The sequence below is a fragment of the Tachysurus fulvidraco genome, chromosome 20 (assembly GCF_022655615.1).
Source record: "Tachysurus fulvidraco isolate hzauxx_2018 chromosome 20, HZAU_PFXX_2.0, whole genome shotgun sequence".
NCBI lineage: Eukaryota > Metazoa > Chordata > Actinopteri > Siluriformes > Bagridae > Tachysurus > Tachysurus fulvidraco.
In genome coordinates this window covers 3,156,439-3,181,328 of record NC_062537.1, presented here as the reverse complement: position 1 = coordinate 3,181,328, position 24,890 = coordinate 3,156,439, and the positions used below count along the sequence as shown (strand labels likewise).

The window sequence follows — 24,890 nt, the reverse complement described above, 5'->3', positions numbered from 1 at the left end:
CTCCTCTTCAAGGTTCAAAACTGGGCAGATTAACGGAGACTTGCTCATCTACCACGTGCTGCTCACTCTCAAGCCCTACTACGCCAAACCGTACGAGATCGTAGTGGACCTGACCCACGCTGGCCCCAGCAACCGCTTTAAAACCGACTTCCTCTCCAAATGGTTTGTCGTCTTCCCAGGGTTCGCCTACGAGAACATAGCAGCCATCTACATCTACAACTGTAACACGTGGGTGAGGGAATACACCAAGTACCACGAGAGGCTCCTCACCGGCTTGAAGGGCAGCAAGAAGCTGCTTTTCATCGACTCGCCTTCAAGGCTGGCTGAACACATCGAGCTGGAGAAGCAGAAGCTTCCGGCTGCCACGCTGACCCTGGAGGAGGATCTCAAGGTGTTTCATAATGCTCTCAAACTGGCCCACAAGGACACCAAGGTGTCCATCAAGGTGAGTCTGCTAGAACCGCTCCTCTGACGCTTGGTGACGAGTTGTTACGGAGTTAGTTTACTAACAGCAGCTCAGATCTGTCTGTAATTCCGACTGCTGCTGTAGTGAAAGCGATGATGGGAACTTCCACAAGATTAAATGTGACTATAAAGGGATAAAACCTGAAATGCTATTCTTTAATAAATTAAAATACTGTTTTGCTCTCAAACGACTTTTACTTTCTTTCTTACTGAAAGCTGCATAGAAAATGGTGTTAGTCCAGCAAGTAAGTAAGTAAGCAAGTCGATCATCTCCTTGTCCCTCCCTCTTCAGGTGGGTTCCAACGCGGTGCAGGTGACCGCGGCAGATCGCACACGGGTCTTGGGCCAGTCCGTCTTCCTCAACGACATCTACTACGCTTCAGAGATCGAGGAGATCTGCCTAGTGGAGGAGAGCCAGTTCACCCTGACCATCGCTAACCAGGGCACGCCGCTCACCTTCATGCACCAAGAGTGCGAGGCCATCGTACACTCCATCATCCACATCCGCACGCGCTGGGAGCTCTCTCAGCCCGACTCCATCCCACAGCACACCAAGATCCGGCCCAAAGACGTCCCCGGGACGCTCCTGAATATCGCCCTCCTCAACCTGGGCAGCTCCGACCCTAGTCTCAGGTCACTAACAGTTACACCTGAACTATAAAGCTGACAAAAAGTAACCGATAACACGAACTAGAAACGGATAAAACGTGTAATTGTTTCGTATTTTTATGTTGTGACTAATTTTCTAGTCTTCGCTCTCTCGTGTGTGCAGGTCAGCAGCCTATAATCTCTTGTGTGCCTTAACCTGCACCTTCAACCTGAAGATCGAGGGCCAGCTGCTGGAGACGTCGGGTCTGTGCATCCCGGCCAACAACACCCTCTTCATCGTCTCCATCAGCAAGACGCTGGCAGCCAACGAGCCCCATCTCACGCTGGAGTTCCTGGAGGAATGCATCTCCGGCTTCAGCAAGTCCAGTCAGTGCCTCGTTCTCACCTCGTTCCTCTTTTATTGTCTTTTTGTTATTTTGATGGTCACTGGCCAAAGAGGAGGTATATGGATGTAATTAATGAGGTTATGAAGCTAGTGGGTAAGTGTTGAGGATGCAGAAGATAGGGATAGGTGGAGAGAGATGATTCGCTGTGGCGAAAGAAGAAGAAGAAGACCGTGTCCAACGAGGCTCGAGAGGATCTCGGTTCGCTCCTCAGTCCAGAAACTCAGACATTCTGATTTCTTTGTTGATTTGTTACTACAAGTCCTAACCTCCTGGCAGAGGCATCCAGGTACAGGGCCAAAATCTGATATAAAGAGCTTCTTTTTTTATTGTTACTATGGAGTTTTAAATGGATTTCAAAATGTCTACAAATCCAAAATTATTATTATTATTATTATTATTATTATTATTATTATTATTAATAATAATATTTCTTGCGCTGTGTTTAGAATTTAAATGTACAATATTTATAATCAGGTGCTGCTCCATCAGTTCTAATTATTTCTAAAGCTGACAATTTGTTTACTCAGACATGACGCTTTTATTTATTTCTTTTTTTTAATCGAATCACTTTATATAATCATTTTTGCATGAGCAATTCAGGAGCTTTGAAACATTTACTCCTAAGTAACTTTGCTTGTTTGTTTGGGCGATCGCTGCTGCTGCTGCTGCTGCTGCTGCTGCTGCTGCTGCTGCTGCAAGAAAAAAATATTCAAATAGTTGGTATTGAGGTTTCAAAGCCAGTCCCAAACTGATAGTACGGCATGTTCTCCCAACTGCTGGTGTTGCACAGCTAATCTCAAATCACTGACCATGGAGAGTATTAGAACCATGCAAAAATATTGCAAATGATGACATTTGTTCTGCCTGGCTATATAATTTGCAAAATCTGCAAATGACTAGCAATAGAGTCCAGGAAATATAGTCATTTGCAAAATCATGGGTTTTCTCAGCTCGGATTTTGGTATCAGAATTTTGTATTAAAAACGGACTTAAAGATCACCAGCTGTGGTCGTCGAGGAAACTAAACCGCTGCTGTTCGTTCCGTGTGCAGGTATCGAGTTGAAACACCTCTGTCTGGAGTATATGACTCCTTGGCTGCTCAACCTGGTTCGCTTCTGCAAACACAACGACGACGCCAAGCGTCAGCGGGTCACCGCCATCCTGGACAAGCTCATCACCATGACCATCAACGAGAAGCAGATGTACCCGTCCATCCAGGCCAAGATCTGGGGCAGCCTGGGGCAGGTACGACGCGCCGTCATCAGAACGCCTGCATATGTGCAGTACTCCATGTCTCAATTATCAGGAGTGATCTCTCCACAGATTGACTGGAGTAGGAACAGCTGGACTTGTAGACACGACTCTAATCTCTAATCTCCTCAAGGAACTCTTACTTCCTTATTTTTCATTATAAAGACATTAGGTTGTTTCTCGGTCCTCGGGGCTTTGGGGAGACCATGCAAATTTTCACGTTGGAATAAAATATAATTAAAAATTCCCCAGCCTTCAGGATGCTGCGTCTGTCTGACTGTAACATATGAACATTTATAACCTTTATTAATAATAATTAATAATGTATTAATTATAATAAAAAAACCTTGACATTGATATGGTGGATAAAAAAAAACAAAAAACATTTTTCCAGATGTTCAGTAACATAATAAGCTGCTTTTTTTTTCCTTATCGTTAATTTACGATCCGTTTGAACTTCCATTCCATGATCCACTTAAAGGTGGGAAGTCGTGGCCTAATGGTTAGAGAGTTTGCCTCCTAACCCTAAGGTTGTGGGTTCGAATCTCGGCCCAGCCACGACTGAGGTGCCCTTGAGCCCCCCAACTGCCCCCCGGGTCGCCGTACTTGGCCGTATGTCACGTCACTTTCACTTGCAAGAAAAATAAACAAACACAAAATCCTGGAGCCAATCAGTAGAGGTTTACTCCCCTGATTTCAGATAAGGACACGGCCATTTTTTTGACATCATTACAAATTGAAGGTTGTAGGAAAAATAATCACATGATATCATTTCGTCATCCCTCACATACAGTAGGTGCGCTAATACATTTAATTTGATGACGGTGGTCCTCACAGCTCAGTCTGTCTCTGAATCATGGTCTGTCTGCTTCAGATCACAGACCTGCTGGACGTGGTGTTGGACAGCTTCATTAAGACCAGTGCTACAGGGGGCCTGGGCTCCATCAAGGCGGAGGTGATGGCAGACACCGCTGTGGCTTTGGCCTCTGGCAATGTCAAACTGGTGTCTAGCAAGGTGACACACACACACACACACACACACACATATCAGTGTGAGTAACACTAACTCATTCGCAAGGGTGAAACTGGACAGAAATGAGTCAGCGAGGAGGAGGAGGAAGTCACCGAGTCTTTTTAAATGTATCTGTCTTTTTCTTTCTGTTTTCCTTTTCTCTATCTGAAGGTGTGTGAATGTAATATTTTGTTTTTGTCCTGTTTTCTATTTTTTCTACACATCCATATTATGACTGCGTAGATTGTTCGAGTCATGAGGCGAAGGCCGTGCCAGTGTGAGGTCGTGCCAGTGTGAGGTCGTGCCAGTGGGAGGCGTGCCCGAGCGGGAAGGCCCGCACAGGGGCTGCTTTGTCCCTAAAGTATAAGGGTTACTGGGGTTTAAAAAACCTGCTGTTTAACTTCCTGTGTTAAATCCCAGAAGGTTTTGATTATTTAGACATCCTGAGATGTCGTACTGACATCTAATCTGTATTCACCGTAAAAGCGTCTGCATCATGTCCAAAAGTACTAAAGACTCGCTGAAGACTCACCCTAGGATATTATTAGGCTAAATGTCCTGTACTGTACTCCAGCCATAGTTTCTTAATCATGGTGCTGATCATCTGAACTTCTTTGCCCAGGTCATTATCCGCATGTGCAAGCTCATGGATAAGACGTGCCTGTCCCCGACGCCGACGCTGGAGCAGCACCTGATGTGGGACGACATTGCCATCCTGGCACGCTACATGCTCATGCTGTCCTTCAACAACCTGCTGGATGTGGCAGCTCATCTGCCCTACCTGTTTCACGTGGTGACGCTGTTGGTAGCGACGGGGCCGCTGTCGCTACGCGCCTCCACACACGGCCTCGTCATTAACATCATCCACTCGCTCTGCACCTGCTCACAGCTCAGCTTTAGCGGTGAGGGAATGCGCACAGTGTGTATCGCTCTTATCCAGAGTGACTTACATTTTTATTTCAGTTTATACACCTGAGCAATTGAAGGTTAAGGGCCTTGCTCACTTGGTGGACCTGGGATTTGAACCAGTGACCTTCCGATCGGTAGTCGAACACCTTAAATCACTGAGCTACCACGTCCCCTGATCATGAGGTTAATAACGAACGCTGTGTTTTTTTATTTATTTATTTTTGTCCACTCAAGCAGAAGAGACCAAGCAGGTGTTGAGGTTGAGTCTGACCGAATTCTCACTGCCCAAGTTTTACCTGCTGTTCGGCATCAGTAAAGTCAAGTCCGCGGCCGTCATAGCTTTCCGCTCCAGCTACAGGGATCGCTCCTTCTCTCCGGGATCGTACGAGCGTGAGACCTTCGCTCTCTCCTCGCTCGAGACGGTGACCGAGGCTCTGCTAGAGATCATGGAGGTAGATATATTAGATCGATCTCTGTCTTCTTGCTGGCGAGCCAGCCAGGAAGTTTCTATCCATTTCTAATCATTCTCAATAGTGTATATTATTATTTACACACCTCCTTTTTCATTTTAGGTATTGTTTAATGTTACTCTGGCTTAGGTTTAAATGTCCCGAATAATATTTCTGCTGTAACCTAGAAAACCGCAGCACTGTGTACTTGCTGAGACAAGCTCGTGTCTCGGTTCCATTTACTAAAAACGTGGCCTTTATATTTTTAGCTTTGAAGTCTTGAGCACTTCCTCCTGCTGCTGCTGCTGCTAACCCACATGTTTTTTTTCCACACACCACACACTCACATTCTACACCCTGCTGAATGGGGTTAAATACAAGGGACGTGTTCAGCATTGGCATAATGAACATTGTGATTAAATTGTGAGTAATCAGGTCTCATTTCTTCCTCTCAGGCTTGCATGAGGGACATCCCAGGTTGCAAATGGCTTGATCAGTGGACCGAATTAGCTCAGAAGTAAGCTGCATCAGTCACCCGCTGTACTCCTTTCCATGCACTGTAAATCACAGACGCAGTTTATGAGACACCTAGAGGTGCCAGTGTCGTCAGTGAGTTATCCTCACGGCGGATTTTTGCTACTCCGTCTGCAGGTTTGCTTTCCAGTACAACCCTTCTGTACAGCCCAGAGCTCTGGTGGTGTTTGGCTGCATCAGCAAGCGCATCACTCACGGTCAGATCAAACAGATCATCCGCATCCTCAGCAAGGTGAGTCGCACGCTCGTCACACTATTTCTGACATATTTCCAACTAGAAGCCGCCGGAAAGCGGCTCTCGGAATCACCCAGAAAGTGGTGCACAACCCATCAATACATAAAAATCTGTCACGCTTGTCAACTAAAGACAACATACGTACATCAGGTGACAACCGTGAGGAGGTTTTTACTCATGTGTTTTAGAACGAGCGAGAATTTAAATGCAGTGTTTCCACAGGGACCTAAAGCACCGGGACGGTTACACTGCGCATCACTGAGGACAATCTGAGCTGTCGTATTGCATTCTGAAATAAAAATATACGTTTATGACTCATTCGGAGTGACTTAAGGAATGAATGAATGAATGAATGAATGAGTTTATTTGTGCATAATCGGGGACAATGCACAGAGACTAAAGCCCTATTTGGACGGGATTAGTTTTACGTGGGGACGTGGGGGGGGGGAGTAATTATTACCACAGCTTCTCTGTGATTTTAGTCCCGTCCGAATGTGCCAACTCGGTAATCATTACGGACAATGTCAGTAAAGATTACGGTGACTTTTACCTTCTGTAAAAAGGTCCGGAAAAATTACCTCAGGTAATACTGATCCCGTCCGATTAGACCCGCTGTAAATATGTAAGGTAAAATTTCGTCATTTCCTGTTTAAAAGTAGTTTTTGGCGCATTTTGCAAGCATGGACGCGTATGATACAGGAAGCAACGTCATACGCACATGACGACAAGGAGGTTACTGTGGTGCGTAAAGCGAGTTACCCCTCCCACTTCTGCTAGTTTTACTGAGATGTCTTGCCCCGTGCGAATTGGCCAATTAATATTACAGACGTCCTGAGGTAAAATCGCATTACTCCACGTCCCCACGTACAATTAATCCCGTCCGAATAGGGCTTAAGAAAGAAGAGATGCCATGTGCCCGGTTATAGCAAAAAGATGCTAATGTTACATCTGCAAAGGTCATAAAATACATACAGTGTCATACATGATAACATTATTTCACCCACATCAGTAAAAACACTAAAAACACTCTCCACTTCATAATTTAACAGAAGTTATACAAAAAAACAACAACAAACAAACAAAAAAAACTTCACTCACATCATAAAAACACTCTCCACTTCATGAATCAAGCACTCACTCAGTCACTCACAGTCTACATTGTTCATATCACAGTCATTTAGTGCTCACAAGTTTGCTTTGTTAATAGCCACTGTTTGGTCAGACGTGTGAATGTGCTATAGTATATATATATATATATATATATGTAGTATATATACTATAGCATCATGCTGTAGTATAGAATGATGGTAACCGTAGTAACACAACCTACTGTGTACTGTGCAGGAGAGATATGGGATTATGAACATTAATGAATTAACTTTTAAGCTTTGCAAACATGTCGTGAGATCTGAGAAGGAAAATTGTATTTCAGTCAGCGCGCTAATCTCCGTCCCGTTGTGATTTTTGCGTTACTTGATTCTAATGAAACGCGATACGGTGCTGCCTTTAAATAAGCGGTAGCATCGTGCACTTTGGTGCACTCTTGCTGTACATTTCCTGTTTTAGCAGTTGACTTCCTCCGAAGCCGAATAAATAGCTGTGAATGCAGAGAGTCTGTGTTGTGTGACTCACTGCCTAATAGACCCTTTACTGTTTGGACAGGGTTTGGAGAGCTGCTTAAAGGTGCCAGAGAGTCACAACAGCCAGGTGCTGATCGAGGCCACGGTTATTGCTCTCACTAAACTGCTGCCCCTGCTGACCAAGGTACACCAAAAAACAGACCAGATGACATCAAATCCACGCACACATCACGTCGTGACGCACTTATTAAAACTGAGAACCAGAACCGATCGAAAGCGTGAAGTGTATGAACGTCTAGTTATCGCGTACTGCCTGGGATGTGATGTAAAAACAGTGGTGATGTGTTTCTCCTGGCTAGGACTCGCCCATGCACAAGGCTCTGTTCTGGGTGGCTGTAGCAGTCCTGCAGCTGGATGAGGTGAACCTGTACTCGGCAGGCACGGCCTTGCTGGAGCAGAACCTTCACACGCTGGACAGCATGCGTGTCTTCAACGACAAGGTGCTCCGTGCATTTATATCAGTTCATTGAATTCACTGGCTGTCATTCGAATCACAGGTTTATATTAACGGAAGGAGCCTCCAGTTTTAGGCAGAAGGACGTAACTGTAGCATTCGCTTTACAGATGTTCCACGGCATTCGACGTAACTATAATTGGATAAAAATTAAATCGTTTGTTCTTTATGGAATAAAAATGGTAGCTGGTGAAAGAGCGACGTAGTTAATAACAGGATTGTTACAATGACGCTCTGAATATAAAGATATTACGGTTTCGTGTCGGGTATGAGAATGTGTGGTTGATTATTCTTACACACAAGTGCTTCCTGTGTTATGAGGTTGTGTTACGAAGTGTGTGTTCACAAGAGAGACCGGGGAGAGAACTTATGTTTAGGGCCTGGAGTCAATCCATTATCTATAGAATCCAAAAAGGGGTAAAAGTGGTAGCTGGTTCTGAGTTCGTCTTATTACTCTGGTACAGTACGTCAGTCTCAGTAGTAGTAAGGCTGACGTGGCGGCCATGTTTGTTTACTTTCTGCAGAGTCCCGAGGAGGTGTTTATGGAGATCCGTAGGCCCCTGGAGTGGCACTGCAAGCAGATGGACCACTTTGTAGGCCTCAACTTTAACTCCAACTTTAACTTTGCACTCGTGGGTCATCTGCTTAAAGGTGAGACGTCTAAAATATTCTCTACCGTGGAAAAAAAAACGTGTCTGAGAAACGATCCGTTTCATCCCATCATGCTCAGGCTACAGGCATCCTTCTCCCAGCACTGTGGCACGGACAGTGCGCATCCTGCACACGCTTCTCAACCTGGTGGGGAAACATCTCAACTGTGACAAGTTTGAGGTCAACCCCCAGAGCGTAGCCTACCTGGCTGGTGAGCGCCGATCGCTCGGTTAATTTAAACACGGATGAGCTGCTGTGTGCGCTCTTTTTGACCACTCTCTGTTTATTTTTGTTCTCTGTAGCTCTGCTTACAGTATCAGAGGAAGTGCGAAGCCGGTGCAGTCTGAAACACAGGAAGTCCCTGCTTCTCTCTGATGTTGCCATGGAGAACGTTTTTATGGAGACGTACTCGATGCGTACTCGCCACCCCAGCTGCAGGTCCGAGCCGCACGATAATAATAATGTCTGTGACCTGTAAATAATTACAGCTTAACAAGTTGTTGTTATTACAGGACATTGAGAGAGAGCCACACTTGGGCATCTCCTAATGTTTCCGAACGGTACTTGGTTGCAAACTACCCCATCGTGGGGCAGATCAGCCCTCGGACACGGAAATCCATGAGTCTGGACATGGGCCAGGCGTCTCATGCTAACACCAAAAAGCTTCTGGGTAAAATATGACACTACACACACACACACACACAGACACACACACACAGACACACACACACACAGACACACACACACACAGACACACACACACACACACAGACACACACACACACAGACACACACAGACACACACACACACACAGACACACACACACACAGACACACACACACACAGACACACACACACAGACACACACACACAGACACACACACACAGACACACACACACAGACACACACACACAGACACACACACACAGACACAGACACACACACACAGACACACACACACAGACACACACACACAGACACAGACACACAGACACAGACACACACACACACACACACACACACACACACACACACACACACACACACAGTCAATCAGATAACTAACTTAATTATTAACACTAATGCAGTCTGAATAACGCCAACTACAACTTCCTGTTTGTGTGTGTTTGTGTGTGTGTGTGTGTGTGTGTGTGTGTGTGTGTGTGTGTGTGTGTGTGTGTGTGTCAGGGACCAGAAAAAGTTTTGACCACTTGACATCAGACTCTAAAGCACCAAAGAGGCCAGAGATGGAGTCTGGCATCACAACTCCACCCAAGATGAGAAGAGTGGCAGAGAACGACTATGAAATAGGTTTGATTTGTGCATGTGTGCTGCATAGTGAAGAAAAGGTGTGTGTGTGTGTGTGTGTGTGTGTGTGTGTGTGTGTGTGTGTGTGTGTGTGTGTGTGTGTGTGTGTGTGTGTGTGTGTGTGCACGTGTGGTTTGAGTGCGTCATAGATTCAAGTCACGGTCTCTATGTATCTGAATCTATATATAAAAGATATTACTGTCAAGACCATAAACAATTCTGGCCTATTTCTGGCTGCACAGAGTGTTTCAGATGTGTGTGTGTGTGTATGTGTATGTGTATGTGTATGTGTATGTATGTGTGTGTGTGTGTGTGTGTGTGTGTGTGTGTGTGTGTGTGTGTGTGTGTGTGTGTGTGTGTGTGTGTGTGTGTGAGAGAGAAATGTTTACCAAAAAATGAATAGTGCTAGAACAGGGACAATAAAATGAGGATTAGAGCTTTTTCTCTGTGTGAAGGATTTTCAGGGCCCTCATGCATATGCGCAGTACAGATTTGCATATTTTAAGCAAAGTCATCAGATATTACCAAATAAAGAAACTAACTTTAAACACCAACCATCTTTTTGATGTAGTTTTTTTATTTTATTTTATATATATATAAAAAACAGAATCTCAAAGAATCTCTCAGCAGCACCACCACCCGAGTAAGGTCTCCGTGTCCGAGGCCAACGTCCTCCTGGACGAGGAGGTTCTCACTGACCCGAAGATCCAGGCGCTTCTTCTCACCGTGCTGGTATGAGATCATCTCTCTCACACTTTCACACTCACTCGGCTGTCATCTGTTTCTCTTCCTCTTTCAGTCCCTTTGGTGTATTTGTTCATGGATCATATTTGTTTCCTGTTGTCTTTTTTGTCTCTCTATGTGCGTCTCTGTTCCTCTTCGGAGTCTCACTTATAACACATGGTTTCATAACCTGTTGACTTCTGCATTTCATAAAGATATTGAAAATTTCCCTTTTTTTTAATTCAGAAAGATATAAATAATCGAGAATAATCCGATTTTAACGCGTAAACAATTGCGGGTTTGTGTTGCAGGCAACGCAGGTCAAAAACACCACGGACGAATTCGACCAGAGAATTCTCTACGAGTTTTTAGCCGAGGCCTGCGTCGTCTTTCCAAAAGTCTTTCCTGTCGTGTAAGTCACAGAATCGCTTTCTAACGGATAATAAGACGCCTTACGTGGCGTTTCTGCTAGAAAATGTAATTAAAATCGAATCATATGAATATACACATGGAAAATGGTGCCAATTCTACAAGCCCCGCCCCCTTTGCAGCGTTTGCATATAGGAACATGATTGGCTGATACTTTATAATGCAAAAACCGCAACCATACGTTCAGTAGCAGTGTCGTATAAAGTAGTAGAAAGCGATACCTGAGTAAAAGTACAAGTATCGTACTAGAAAAAGACTTGGGTAGAAGTGAAAGTCACCTTTTAGAATATTACTCAAGTAAAAGTCTTAAAGTATCTGATATTTGCTGTACTTAAGTATCAAAAGTCATTTTCTGATATTAAATGTACTTAAGTATCTGAAGTAAAAGTAAAAATTTAAATTTCAGTGATTTTCGGTAGGCATAAGATCAGGGGCGGTGTTTTAGCCCTCAGTGAGAATTTAAAAGAAGAATATTTTTATATTATATATTATATGACTACATAGTAAGCCAAAAGTTTTGGTATTATTAAATGGCAAAAGTGGACACTAACATTTTATGCATGATGTAATGATGCCAGTCTTGAATCAGATCAGTTCATGTATGTGTGCATTCTCTACAAACAGCGTGTCCAATGAATGCAGTCATTAATAAACTAATATTCACAAGACAAAGACCGAACCAATAAATGTTATTTTTATTTAGTATTGATATTGCATTAATATTTTGTTTGTGCTATCAACTCTGGTAATAAGAATAGTGAAATTTCACTGTTTTTGGTTGCCGTCTTTGCGGCTTTCCGCCGATTAACGTTATAGATAAACGCCTCCGGCTCTGACTGCAGGTGCACGCTGCGCGTACCTGTGCTTCTCTGTAGAGCGTGTGGAGCGTAATGCACTCTAGGAGCAGTGATTTGCCAAACCTCCCTTATTACAGTCGCACACATTTCTTCTGGGTTTATTTTGTAGTAACGTGTAACGAAGATGCTTAGTGGAAATATAACGGAGTAAAAGTGTACATTTTATCTAGGAAATGTAGTGGAGTAAAAGTGAAAGTTGACATAAATTTAAATAGCGAAGTAAAGTACAGACACGTGAAATTTCTACTTAGCGAAGTATTTGTACTCCGTTACATTACACCACTGCTCAGTAGTCATGTTTTCAGCTCTTAAACAAACCCTTCTGAAATCATTTAGTCACAAAAGCACCCTATGTAACTCCTTCTACACAATTCTTTTGTGCAGTCACAACCTCTTGGACTCGAAGATCAACACGCTGCTGTCTATGTGCCAGGACCCGAACCTGTTGCACCCTGTGCATGGTATCGTACAGAGCGTGGTGTACCAAGAGGAGACGCCACCGCAGTACCAGCCCTCGTATCTCCAGAGTAAAAACACACACATTTTCTACATATAATTCACTTCCTGTGTATAGAATTAACTACAGTATTTTTGTGTAACAGGGTGACTCAGTCTTAAAGAGCGCTGATCTAAGACATGACATGATATGATATCACGTCCTTTACCGCTTTCTCTCTCACACGCAGCTTTCGGGTTTAATGGACTCTGGAGAGTCGCTGGACCTTTTTCGAAGGTAGTGAGCTTTTATTTTTTTCCAGTTTAGCCAACAACAGGAAGTGGCTCGGGGAAAACTCGCTCTTTTGCATTATTAAAAACACGTCTTCGGAGATTTCTGCCCCGTGCCTCGGTTTTTTTATAGCGAGAGAAGACTTTAGGTTCTGTTTGAGGTTCTTTAATATATTTATAAAAATGTCTGTTTGGATCTGTCTTTAAACTAATTATTATTATTATTATTATTATTATTATTATTATTATTTACATGAATACACAGATAAACATTATGTCAGCTGGTGCTTGGTATTTGATGGTGCAGTTTTATTTTTAAACCCGAGCCTTTGTCATGCCGCCCACAGCAAAACCAGATCCCTGACTATGCTGAGCTGATCGTGAAGTTTCTGGATGCTCTGATTGACATCTATCTGCCCGGGATCGATGAGGACGGCAGCGAGGAGGCGCTGAGGACCCCCACGTCTCCTTATCCACCTCCGACCCAGAGCCAGCTCAGCATCACTGCCAACCTCAACCTCTCCAACTCCATGACCTCTCTGGCAACATTGCAACACTCTGCAGGTCAGCGCACACACACACACACACACACACACACACACACACACACACACACACACACAACCTGCAGATATTGTGGCCATTAACATCCTGACAGCCAATATTCATTCGACACACACACAACCACACCACACACTACAGTACAGACAATCGTAAATGAGCGCTCTTTAGGGTTATAACCTAAACCACACCGTTTCTAATACATTCCCGGTGGATTTAACGCAGTCTGATTTGTTACAGTTGTACAGAACGAAAGCACGAAACAAAACATTTGTCCAAAATAAACTACATTTGCATCACATGTCCTTGTCTCTGCTCTTGTTGTTCCTACAGGGGGTGAGTTTATACCTGCTTTATAACAGCTTTAAAGGCTTTCAGGTGACGGGCACCTGAGATCCGGCTATAAATTATAATTCAGATGGCTTATAAATAATAAAAAAAAAACCCATTCATTTTAACCCAGCGCCTGAGAACGTCCTGTTATGCAGCGAGGTCACTTCCTTTTTTGCATTAGCCTCATTTGAATATGCTTATGGTCCGGTGTTTGTTTATTGGGAGAGTTGTTCCGGCAGCTAGGAAAATGTCCGCTTCCATTAGATTGGAGCAAATACAACCTTGAAACATCTCGTAGGCAGCAGTTCGCTTGGTGTTTGTTTAGTGGGAGAGTTGTTCAAGCAGCTAGGGAATGTTCACTACCATTAGCTTGGAGCAACATCGTCATGGTGATAATGTAACCTCCAAACATCTCTTAACAGCGGAAAACCGATCTTAAACAACAACAACAACAAAAAGCATTCATTTATATGAATTCTACAATAAATACAAAGATTATTATACCGGGTCGTATTCAAAATTTATCCAAATCAAACAAACAAGTAAATAAAAGCTAAAATGATTTTTATTAATAGTCAGTATATTGTTAGACATCCATAAAGAAATAATTATTATAAGGTTATTTCATCAGACTGTTTGTTTTGACTGAGACTAAACTGATCCTGTTGTAATGTGTCAGTCATCAGCAGTGGGCGGAGTCAGAGATGATGATGACGACGACGATGATGAAGACTGACCCATTACAACAGGATGCCTATGACCGTCACTTTGCAATAAAGAACTGTCTTCTTAAATGAAAGAATATAAAATCGAATTAAAATGATTTGTGCAAATCGATCAGACCGATGTTTGATGTTTACACCACTGTATAACTTGTTTTTTGTTTTGCAACAATTTAATGTGATGTTTACACAATGGATTAAACAGTCATCAGCAGTGGGCGGAGTCAGAGATGATGATGATGATGATGGGTTGCTCACTGGTTCGGGTGTGATTAAACAATCGGATTCATTTTCAGTCAGACAGCAAACAGTTTGTTTCTTTCCAGCTCTTTTCCCTCTCATGCCAGTCTGCGTCTCTTATCAGCTCTCTCAGTGTGTGCCGTCTCTTTGCAGGTGTCGATAAGGAGAACACGGAGATGTCTCCGAGCGCCGCGGTTCCCAGCAGCGGACGCGCTCGACACGGCTCAGCCAGCCACGTCCAGAAGCAGCGCAGCGCCGGCAGCTTCAAGAGACCGAGCATTAAGAAGATCGTATGAAAACGGCGCCTTCTGCTGGGCCACAGACACCACGCTGCATTTCTACTCACACGCTCCTTCCTTACTTTCTCTTCTCTTTTGTTTATCCTCCGTTTTCAGCCATACGTTGCCTGACGATCAATAAAAAAACGCCAGGACTTTTGGGAAAGAAGTTCTCAAATGTTGGAGAAACAGTCAGTGTTTGAGGAGAATTTTCCATGTTTATAAAATGAACTTGATTTAATTATTATTTTTTTATATTATTATTATTATTATTATTATTATTATTATTATTATTATTATTCCACACCAGATGACTAAAGGAAAAGCACTGAGATTTAACATTGAGTGTTTTGTATGCTACCCCCCTCCTCTATCCCCCCCCCCTTTATTATCAGTTTTAATGGAAACTCCTGAAACACACTTCTTTTTTTTTTCTCCACGGGGTTTTAATTTTCGAACATTCTACTTTTAGCAAAAGTGATTGATTTTTTTTTTTTTCTTTTCTTTTCTTTTTTTTTTTAAAAAAGGCCAAAGTCTATGATCAGATAGCTGGCTTTTAGCACACACACACACACACACACACACACACACACACACACACACACACACACACACACACACACACACACACACAGAGCACATTATACTGTATACTCACAGTATAATTTGCACTTCAATTAAGAGTCTATATTTCTGAACATATGAAGGTAATGACGGTTATAATAAATAGCTAGATCGAGTAATATATGGGGGGCAAGGTGGCTTAGTGGGTAGCACGTTCGCCTCACACCTCCAGGGGTAGGGGTTCGATTCACGCCTCCGCCTTGTGTGTGTGGAGTTTGCATGTTCTCCCCGTGCCTCGGGGGTTTCCCCGTGACCCGAGGTAGTTCGGATAAGCGGTAGAAAATGAGTGAGTGAGAGTGAGAGAGTAATAGATAGATAGCTAAATAGATGGTTTTGACTGTTGCATGGTTGTTGCTTCCAGATGGATGGATGGATTTAAGATCTCCTGTGTGCAGCAGCTCTGTAGATGGAAACACCATGTTGATGAGGGAGATCTGAGGAGAATGGAGAGATTGGTTGGAGCTGATAGGAAGACTGTGATAACACAATCACCTTTGCACAACCGTGATGAGCTGAAAAGCATTTCGGAACACATGAACCTGAGGTTACAGGAGGCACAGGATGACCCAAGATAAAAAAAGATGGAGTGTTTGAGTTTATAGCAGTCTAGGCTTCTTCCTTGAAATGATCTAAACTGCATTTATTATAGTGTATCTCTCTCCCTGATGAAGATGATGATGATGACGATATCGCTCAGTCACCAATCTGTTTCTGATTATTAACATCAGACTGAAATTTGTTTAGAACCGAACTCTTGATTGGTGTGAATAAATAGGTCTAGTTTCACATCAAGTTTTGAAATGAGGAGGAAACTAAAACGGGGCAGATCAGCGCTTAAAGGTGGAGTTTGTAAGATTTCTGATATTTGTAAAATCTCAAAGTATAGAAATGAAACCGTGCAATTATGCTGTAATATTCTGTCGTCTCATGCAGGGTGTATTCTCGCTTCATGCCTGTGTTCACAACCCTGACCTGCATGCAAATGTATAATGAGTCCAAGTGCAGTAACTGCACCTTTAAGAGTCTAATCTAAGCTATTTATGGGCAGGGTTCTGAATCCTAGACCTTTAATACTCCGTGTGGGTTTACGTCTGTGTCACTTTTATGCCATTTGTCACCACCACCAACCAAAATACGTAAACAAATGCATTTTTTAATCAGGCTGCGCTTCCCTGGGTGCTCTTATCCGCATACATGATGTCATTGACTGTCCTCTTGTCCACTGTGTCATGTCAAAAGATATTTTAGTACTTTTTATTGAAACTAACGAACTTTGGCGAGGCACTGTGCAGGTTTTAATGTTAAGGGTTTATGACCTATTCGTTCTTTTTTGCATTTAGGTTGTTTCTTATTAATCCTGTTTTTGTTTGACATTATAATATTATAACATTATAATATGGCTTTATTCTAATCGTCAGTGAATCAGTCAGTGAGAGAGTGAGTCAATGAGTGGGTCAACAAGTTAGTGAGTCAGTCAGACAGTCAGCGAGTGATTGAGTCAGGGAGTGTGTCAGTGAGTCAGACAGTCAGTGAGTGAGTGAGTCAGTGATTGAGTGTCAGTGAGTCAGTCAGACAATCAGTGAGTGAGTTGAATCAGCAATTGAGTAAGTCATTGAGTGAGTCAGTAAGTCAGTCAGACAGTGAGTGAATCAGTGAGTAGGTCAGTCAGACAATCAGTAAGAGAGTCAGACAGTCAGTCAGTGAGTCGGTCAGACAGTCAGTCAGTGAGTCAGGCAGTCAGTCAGTCAGTGAGTCAGTCAGGCAGGCAGACAGTCAGTGAGTGAGTCAGTCAGACAGTCAGTGAGTGAGACAGTCAGTGAGTCAGTCAGACAGTCAGTGAGTGAGACAGTCAGTGAGTCAGTCAGACAGTCAGTGAGTGAATCAGTCAGGCAGATAGTCAGTGAGTGAGTGAGTCAGTGAGTGAGTCAGTCAGTCAGTGAGTGAGTTTAGTCAGACTTTCACAACACCTTCACTAGATAAAAGTGCAATTTGCTGACGTTATGCAAAACTTTTTCTAATCTATTTCCTGTTTTATACACTTCACAACTGTAAATAATTTTGTGTAAAAAAAGGTATATTTACTACACTGTAAATACCGTATATTGTATTATTTTTGCTTTTTGTAAAACATGTAAAACATGAAGATATACAACAACGTGTAAGTAACAGAGACCTCCATCACGTCCGCAGCTCTACGTCGTAACTCCTCTGAGGATCAACAGAGCAGATCAAGCACCATTGTATAGAGCTGTTAAATAATCATTTCACTTACTATCTGATTTCATATTTCCACACCTTAAAAACACTAATAAACTCAATCCTGTCCAGGTTATATGTCATGGATTGCACTTGATGCTGATTATTTCAGTAACTTTATTTTATAACCTGGTTGTTACTATAATGGTCTTTGAACAAAGACCCAAAGTATAATAAGTAAATATTCATTATGTGTAAGATATCAGGAAATTAATGAGCTTTCTTAGACCGTTTATTTACCAGAGTGAGGCAGTATATCAAACAGCACTATGTTCGAAACGGAGTGCACTATATAGGGTACAGGAGCCTGTGATTAACACTATACGAATGGCCCCTATTTAGGGAGCCTGAAGTTATTCGGCGTCAGTGTTCAAATAATGACCGTTAATTAATTAGCTGCACGTGCGACTTTTTCGCCTCAGTTATGACATTGCTTCAACCGTCGGCTCTGGATTTACGGTAAAATATCCTTATTTAGCGTTAAAATTGTTTTCTCCTCGTGTTTTACACAAAAAACAAGGTTAGTTTGTCAAGTCGGTGCGGTAAGTTTTAAATAATTGTGAGCTTGAACGTCAACGTCGTTGTTTTGAGTTTCAAGCTAACATGCTAACGCTGGCGGTGACGTTTACGTTTGATTAAAGTTAATTTTTTCTGCTGACAAATGACGTGTAAAAACATATAGGACTTGTATTAAAATGACAAGTTATAAAAACGTAAGCTGGTTTTGCTGACGTCTTTTTAAACACGTTAATTTCGTATTTAAGATGATTACGCGAAAGAGTCGACTCGCGGATTCGGCTCTTTAAAGTAAACAGAAAGCTCTTTAAAGCCGCTTTTTTGACAACTCCCCCCCCCCCCCTTCCTATTATTACATCAATTGTATTAGGGGAATTTTGCTGAATTTTAGGGATAAGTAGAATAATAATTTTATTTATCGATACTTTTTGTTTGCTTTGCTGATTTTATAGGGGTTTAAATAGATGTATAATATTATAAGCAAATATTTTTATTTTTTTTATTAGTTATTGAATATTTATGATTTTAGATTTTTTTTCTGAACGATTATATACTTGGGCAAATAACAACAGTTACTAATTAGTACTAAAACTTTTAATTTATGTAAAAAAATGAGTTAATTGCCAATGAGTTAATTTAAATGGAATTCAGTTTAATTGCTCTATGATTCATGATTCTGCATGATTCTATGATTCATTTAATTGAATCATGATTATATGCTTATTGATTCTATGATTCATTTAATTGAAACAAGAATGGTCATTCAGAGAATTTTCGTTTGATGCTTTTGGTCACCAGTTTGTGTTATTCTCTCATTTTACACCTAATCATTTATTTTATTTTCAGGTTAAAGTGATTAGAAAATGCTGAAGTTACCCGTCAGGCCTCTTGTGCCTCTGTCAGCACTTGCTCTGCTCGGCTGGTGCTGGTACACCGTTAGGAAGAAGAGGAACCTATGCGAGAGAGCTGAAGAACAATTCTTGGTCTCATTTGCTGCTAGAAAGCAAAGCATAGCAGAGAATGTTACGATACAGGAAGCTGCCAGTGGAAATGCGCTGGATTCGAAAACACGTTTTCAGTCGCAGGAAAAACTAGCAGATGACCAAAATCATGACAGCTCTCAGCCTAGCAGTACCATGGAGGACTCGTCTGTCCTATCTCCGACCCCACAAACCACTATTCTCACCTCCACGCCAGTTCTAAAAGGAATTCGTCCAGAACCAGAAGGAGAGGTATCCAAAGTGCAAGCATCTCTGCTTCTGGCCGAGAAGCCAGAAACGGAGACAGACAAGGAGGATGAGAATGTTAAAGGTCACTCGGACATTAAAGCCATCAAGACGGAGTCTTTTGCACAGCAGCCCACAGGGATCGTGTGCCCCAAAGAACACAGAGTCGCTAACGTGTCTGAAAAGCAATACGACAGCGGCCCGTGTCTGAGTGAAGCCGATGGCCTGGTCATTGAGGTTATCAGTGGTGTTGCAGAAGAGATCACAGCAATTGGTGGCATTTTAAAAAGAAAAGGTCATGTGGAACCAAGGGTAACTCCGCAAAGCCAAGTGCAACTTGAAAAAACTGACGAGGTGAGTAACATTTTAGCGGTCACTAAGAAAGATCCCGGAGCTCTTACTAAGACTATGGTGGAAAGTGTCTCTTCAACACATAAGCAGAATGACCTCCCTACAATGTTACCACCATTGGAGGATTCAGGCTATAGCATGTGCCATTCAGAGGATGGGGTAGAAGCAGAGAAAGCTTCTAGCAAGTCTCAAGCTGTGGAGAAAACGTCCTTCAACGTTTCATTATCTTCTGAATCTCACCAAGCCATAGCCCCCAAAAATGGAAATCTCTCAAGACAAAAGGCAGACACCTCTAAAGGTTAGCTCAGTAATGTTACAGCTCTAACAGAAGTTTTTCACTTGCTTTTCCAGTTTGCCTTTTTTAAGCTTTTAGTTTCATTACTACGCTGAATCTTGGAAATAAATAAATGTATTGTTAGAATAACACAACATGGTCAAAGATGGCTTAAAGCCTAAAATGGCTGCTTCATCAGATGTTCTTTTGCAGTTGTTAATGGAGCACAGTCTACGAGTGTAGAGGGCAGGGTCACCACGAGTCGAGCCACGCAGTCTAGAAATTCACCCCATACCCTGTGGAACATAGAGGTGCCAGCGGTGAGTGTTTTAGTGCAGATACTACAAAGTTTATGTCTTTAGGTTTTGGAAGAGTGAAGCTTCCTCTTACAGTCTAGGAAGCTCACAACATGAATCTGTGTGATTAAGCTGTTTTATGCTGGACCTTTTAATAATTAGCTTTTAAAATTCACATTTCTTTTGTTGCAGCACCTCATTGGGCGATTAATTGGAAAGAAAGGGAAGTATATTTCCTTCCTGAAACAAAGTTCTGGTGCGAAGATCTGCGTGTCTGCTCTTCCGTACACATACGAGTTTCAGATCTGTCATATAGAGGGTGAGTTTTAATCGTTAATGACCACCTTTGTTGGATTACCAGTCGGAAAGCTGTGAGTTTAAATCTGATGCCCACCAAGCTGCCACTGCTGGGCCTCTGAGCAAGGTCCTTAACGCTATGTTGCTTAGCTTAAAATGAAATAAAATGTAAGTCACTTTGAATAATGGCATCTGCCAAATGCTGTAAATGTGAACTGAAAATGTACTGTCACTTGGTGTCCACTGAGAGGTAGTACATCATTTCTAATTCTAGGCTGTTCCACTCAGGGTCTGAGGTGCAGGTGGATAAAGCGCTGGCACTAATCAGAAAAAAGTTCAAAGATTTGGATTTAAGCAACCGCCTGAGCTGTTCACAACCTGCTGCAGTCCAGTCTCTACCCATCACTTCCTGGGTAAGTGGCTGCTATTTTTACATCTATTATTATATAAATTGATAAAAGAAGATCTGCTTTTAAATTAAAGGCCTTGATCGGTTCTGGGAGGATGACATCAGGTTGTTTTTTTTTTTTTTGGCCTTTTAAACCACAGAGAAATTTGTCTTTTCTGCTCTACATGCATTTATTTATTTATTTTTTGTCAGATAGTGGGTTAATCTCTCATTGTCCTTATTAATGATAATTTAACTTTATTCTGATTCCCGTGTGTCATATCTTTTTGCTGTTTTGAAAATAGAAGCAAGAACTAAATTCATGGTTGAACTTTATTTGAATTGACCCCTAGCCCTGGGACTAAACTGGGTTTGTAAATAATGCATAGCAAAACTTCAGTGTACCCTAGTCAGCCCCAAAATAAATCTGTAAACAGTCAAAGGTGTTCAGTGCGGTTGAGGTCAGAACAATGTGCAGGACATATGTTCCACACCAGCTTTGGCAAACCATGTCTTTATGGAGCTCACATTGTGCACAAGCTGGAACAGGGCTGTTTCTGGCTGGTCAGTTGGACTTTGTGGTAACAGTTTAGGAAGGGTCTACATACAGTATAGGTGTGATGTTTAGTGGTCAGGTTTCCACATGCTTGCTCGCATGCTCATGCTTATATAAAAAAATATTTATTTTCCCCTAAAACATCTTTCACCTTCAACCTGACAAGTAAATGTATTTTGTGTGTGTGTGTAGCTGCCACTCCCACAGGATGGAACTGTGGAGGTCATTGTACCACGGGTGGAGGCAGCAAATTACCTGTTTGTGCAGCAGCACACACACTCCAGCTATTATGGCCTGTGCAGTCTCACTGAGCAGATGCTGTTCTGCTACTGTCATTCAGGATGCCCCAGCCTGCCAACTCCTGTGGAAGGTACAGCAAGTTCTCTCCACTCACAAACCTACTGCCTTCAGGCCTCTATTTGTCTCGCACTTTTCTGTTAGGTTTCTCAGCTTATATTTTATACATCCTGTTTTGCCAAGGCTGGACTTTAGATGCCATTTACATTATTCTGATAAACATTCACACACAATACAAACAAAAATCTAAATTCTAAGCATTTGTATAATATTGTTTCTGTCGTTCTCACAGCAGGAGTTTTGTGTGCTGCCCCGTCTCCTGATGGTGCCTGGTGGAGAGCTCAAGTTATTCAGCATTACAAAGACTCCGATATCGTACAGATCAGATACGTGGACTATGGAGGCTATGTGACTGTTAACCTCACCTCTCTGAAGCAGATCAGGTTAATCCTTTCTTCTGTTTTTATTGTCAGGCTTCATTTTTTTTGGGCATATTCTAATGGTATTGTAAAGACATAAAAAAAAATTTACCAGCTTTGCTTATTTTATTTTTTTTTGTTTCAGATCAGATTTTGTGACTTTGCCTTTCCAAGCATCTGAAGTTATGTTAGAAAACATTGCACCTTTGCCAGGTATTTAAGTAAATGTAAAGTGTAAATAATTTTGCTGACATTCTCAACCATTTATTCATGGGATAATTTAAGTACAGCAAGTTACATTCCAGCATCTGGCTAAATCTGAATGACACACCTTGTGTTCAGGTTAAGTTAGATAAGTTTGATTGTGTTATAAAAATAATGTGTATAATGCTATTCTTACGATTGCTCAGGAAAGGGGACATTTTCATTTGAAGCCAAAGAGGCTCTTGAGGAATTAACGCAAGGGATTCCTTTGATCATGAAGGTGAAAAACTGATATCCTGAACATTCCTGGTTTTTTTTTTTTTTGATCCTCTTCTTAAAAGTAGAGAAACCAGCTTGTTTGTACTTGCTTTTCCTTGTGGTCTGTATCAGATATGATCAGGACACTGAAGGAGGAGCTTTGTATAAAATTACTGCTCAGCATTTTAAATGGCAGTCAATTTAAATGTGTGTTTTTCTGTTTTCAGGTGACTGGCAGCCAGAACGGACTGCCCTTAGTGCACATGTGGCGACATACAGGAGAAAAGGTTTGTATTGATTACAGTCATTAAAATGTTTGTTTTTGTGTGTGTGGGGATGCATCAATACTATTGTTACTGTGCTAGACACTGAAACCTGATATTAAATTGTGTAATAAGTGTTCGTGTAGCCTACGTGGCTCTCCAAGATGTGACCCCATAACTTAACAAATATCCAGGTACCCGATGAATTGTATTGTCTCACAAAAAGTATAATAAACATCCCACTGCTTCATTACTCGTTAACCAGGAAGATGGTGTGTCTCCTATTTGCTGATATAGATGATGTCATTGAATGGAGTGCTGGTGGATCGAGGGCTTTGCTCGTGGTTGGACAGCCGCTGATGCCGAACCCTGTACGTGTCTACGTTTTCTTTTTCAAGTCTCTACTCTTTGCTCACATGTGTCTTGTTGCGCACACAGCCGTGCTCTTTGTATTGTGTAAAAAAAAAATCATGCGTTGTACATTTTGTTGCATATGAAAATAACTGACTTTCTTAAGAAAATAAATATGGAGAAAAATATTAGCATGAACTCAGAAGCTTACAGATAGAATGCAGTGCCTTTCTGTATATGTGAGCTTTAATATTTAGTATATTTGAGCTTTAATATTTAGTATTTCTTTGTATATCTAAGGTTTCTGAAATGTCTTTTTGTGTTTGATTGAATGTATGTACTAATGATGTCTAGTTTCTTATTGCTGCTATGTTGAAGTGTGTGTGTGTGGTGTGGTTGTTTTTTTCTTTATAAACCTCCTTTTGTCAGCTTTTGCTGCACGTCTTTTCCCATTTAAAGCATGTGGAATCTTCAGCACAATGTGAATGTAATGTGAACCATTAATGGAGCCATGCTGGCGGTTTACTGCACAGACTATAGAATGGCACTCCATGTGGATTGCTACTATCTTCACTTCATTAAATTAAAGATATATTCCTAGTGTGCCGCTGTGTGCAAATCTCTTCAGTAACACCTGGTGTTTGTAAAAGCCTTTCCTCCTTCTTTTGTGGATAAAAAAAAATAATGCGGGGTAATACGTACATTTTGGCTTTATAAGTTAATCATTAGCGTTAATAGTTCAACTCTTGCCTGTTCACACACATTGCTGTTAATGTACTGAAGTTATGTGGCAGTCTGGGAACTCACTGGCTGTCGCTGCAGCTAAAGTAAAATGGTGCAAGCAAAAGCAAAAATGAGGGAACTTCAACTTTATTTTATCCTCGACCACGAGACTTCGAGTTGTCGGAGAGCCGTACGTGTTCTGTAGCAACCTTGATATAAGCAATATCAATAATTAGGTTAACCTAATAAAAAGATGGGAACTTTAGGAGGGAATCAGGAGTGAATGAATTAACACTTATTTCCGCACTGAATCTGATGATGTGGTTGATTCTACCAAACTAATCTCCTATGGTTAACATAATTATGAGATTTGTTTTCATGAACACTGGTAAAACTCTTCTCTTCACAGTAAAAGTGCTCGTGTGATTGCTCGCTCTAGCCTTATCTCAGGACACGGACAGGACATTTCAGGGAAAATATTAAGACGTAAATCTGAATGACTCATAAATTGATATGATGTAAATAAAACGGCTCATAGTAATCTGTATACGTTGAATAAAATTGTTATTAAAAGTGCAATACTGACAGGCTGTCAATTTGTAGCTTCTGTATAAAAGCAGGTATACAGGTTTATAATTCGACATTTATTACAGCTTGAAGGCCCTCTGCGTTTGTGTCTCTGATTCGGATCGAAATGTTTTTCATTTCTTCAGATTTATTTTAGCGATATATTGAAAACCAAGAGTTTTCCCAGACTGCCACGCATATTGATTTGTGTCCAACTTTGGTTGGATTTTTTTTTTATAAGAATTAAATT

The 24,890-nt window shown here is 41.8% G+C and overlaps 2 protein-coding genes across 13 annotated transcripts in view; both read left to right on the top strand.

The window, feature by feature from the left end:
* Nucleotides 1–17,146, top strand: part of nf1b (neurofibromin 1b) — a 63,942-nt gene extending 46,796 nt beyond the window's left edge. For both annotated transcript variants that reach the window (XM_047805113.1, XM_047805114.1), the window contains 22 exons: nucleotides 13–445; nucleotides 758–1,098; nucleotides 1,238–1,440; nucleotides 2,512–2,705; nucleotides 3,586–3,726; nucleotides 4,346–4,625; nucleotides 4,870–5,084; nucleotides 5,537–5,598; nucleotides 5,733–5,847; nucleotides 7,513–7,614; nucleotides 7,790–7,930; nucleotides 8,469–8,595; nucleotides 8,675–8,806; nucleotides 8,898–9,033; nucleotides 9,108–9,265; nucleotides 9,786–9,908; nucleotides 10,513–10,637; nucleotides 10,940–11,040; nucleotides 12,299–12,441; nucleotides 12,601–12,647; nucleotides 12,988–13,204; nucleotides 14,650–17,146. In XM_047805113.1, the coding sequence (XP_047661069.1) occupies nucleotides 13–445; nucleotides 758–1,098; nucleotides 1,238–1,440; nucleotides 2,512–2,705; nucleotides 3,586–3,726; nucleotides 4,346–4,625; nucleotides 4,870–5,084; nucleotides 5,537–5,598; nucleotides 5,733–5,847; nucleotides 7,513–7,614; nucleotides 7,790–7,930; nucleotides 8,469–8,595; nucleotides 8,675–8,806; nucleotides 8,898–9,033; nucleotides 9,108–9,265; nucleotides 9,786–9,908; nucleotides 10,513–10,637; nucleotides 10,940–11,040; nucleotides 12,299–12,441; nucleotides 12,601–12,647; nucleotides 12,988–13,204; nucleotides 14,650–14,792 (3,679 nt within the window). In that variant the 3' untranslated portion in view covers nucleotides 14,793–17,146. The remainder of the gene's footprint in view (nucleotides 1–12; nucleotides 446–757; nucleotides 1,099–1,237; nucleotides 1,441–2,511; nucleotides 2,706–3,585; nucleotides 3,727–4,345; nucleotides 4,626–4,869; nucleotides 5,085–5,536; nucleotides 5,599–5,732; nucleotides 5,848–7,512; nucleotides 7,615–7,789; nucleotides 7,931–8,468; nucleotides 8,596–8,674; nucleotides 8,807–8,897; nucleotides 9,034–9,107; nucleotides 9,266–9,785; nucleotides 9,909–10,512; nucleotides 10,638–10,939; nucleotides 11,041–12,298; nucleotides 12,442–12,600; nucleotides 12,648–12,987; nucleotides 13,205–14,649) is intronic.
* Nucleotides 17,147–17,971: 825 nt separating this feature from the next.
* The window catches only part of akap1a (A kinase (PRKA) anchor protein 1a), a 75,301-nt gene continuing 68,382 nt past the window's right edge, over nucleotides 17,972–24,890 (top strand). For 6 of the 11 annotated variants that reach the window (XR_007138870.1, XR_007138871.1, XR_007138868.1 and 3 more), the window contains exons 1-11: nucleotides 17,972–18,113; nucleotides 19,017–20,045; nucleotides 20,235–20,341; nucleotides 20,510–20,636; nucleotides 20,903–21,027; nucleotides 21,751–21,928; nucleotides 22,148–22,298; nucleotides 22,420–22,487; nucleotides 22,685–22,758; nucleotides 22,964–23,023; nucleotides 23,297–23,370. Coding sequence is in view for 5 of the 11 variants with exons in the window: in XM_027158659.2 (XP_027014460.1) it covers nucleotides 19,034–20,045; nucleotides 20,235–20,341; nucleotides 20,510–20,636; nucleotides 20,903–21,027; nucleotides 21,751–21,928; nucleotides 22,148–22,298; nucleotides 22,420–22,487; nucleotides 22,685–22,758; nucleotides 22,964–23,023; nucleotides 23,297–23,359 (1,965 nt within the window). In the remaining 6 variants the exon portion in view is untranslated. Of the gene's footprint in view, nucleotides 18,197–18,249; nucleotides 18,368–19,016; nucleotides 20,046–20,234; nucleotides 20,342–20,509; nucleotides 20,637–20,902; nucleotides 21,028–21,750; nucleotides 21,929–22,147; nucleotides 22,299–22,419; nucleotides 22,488–22,684; nucleotides 22,759–22,963; nucleotides 23,024–23,296; nucleotides 23,954–24,890 lie in introns of those variants that run through there. The other 5 variants (XM_047805131.1, XM_027158659.2, XM_047805128.1 and 2 more) reach the window with 5 other exon arrangements.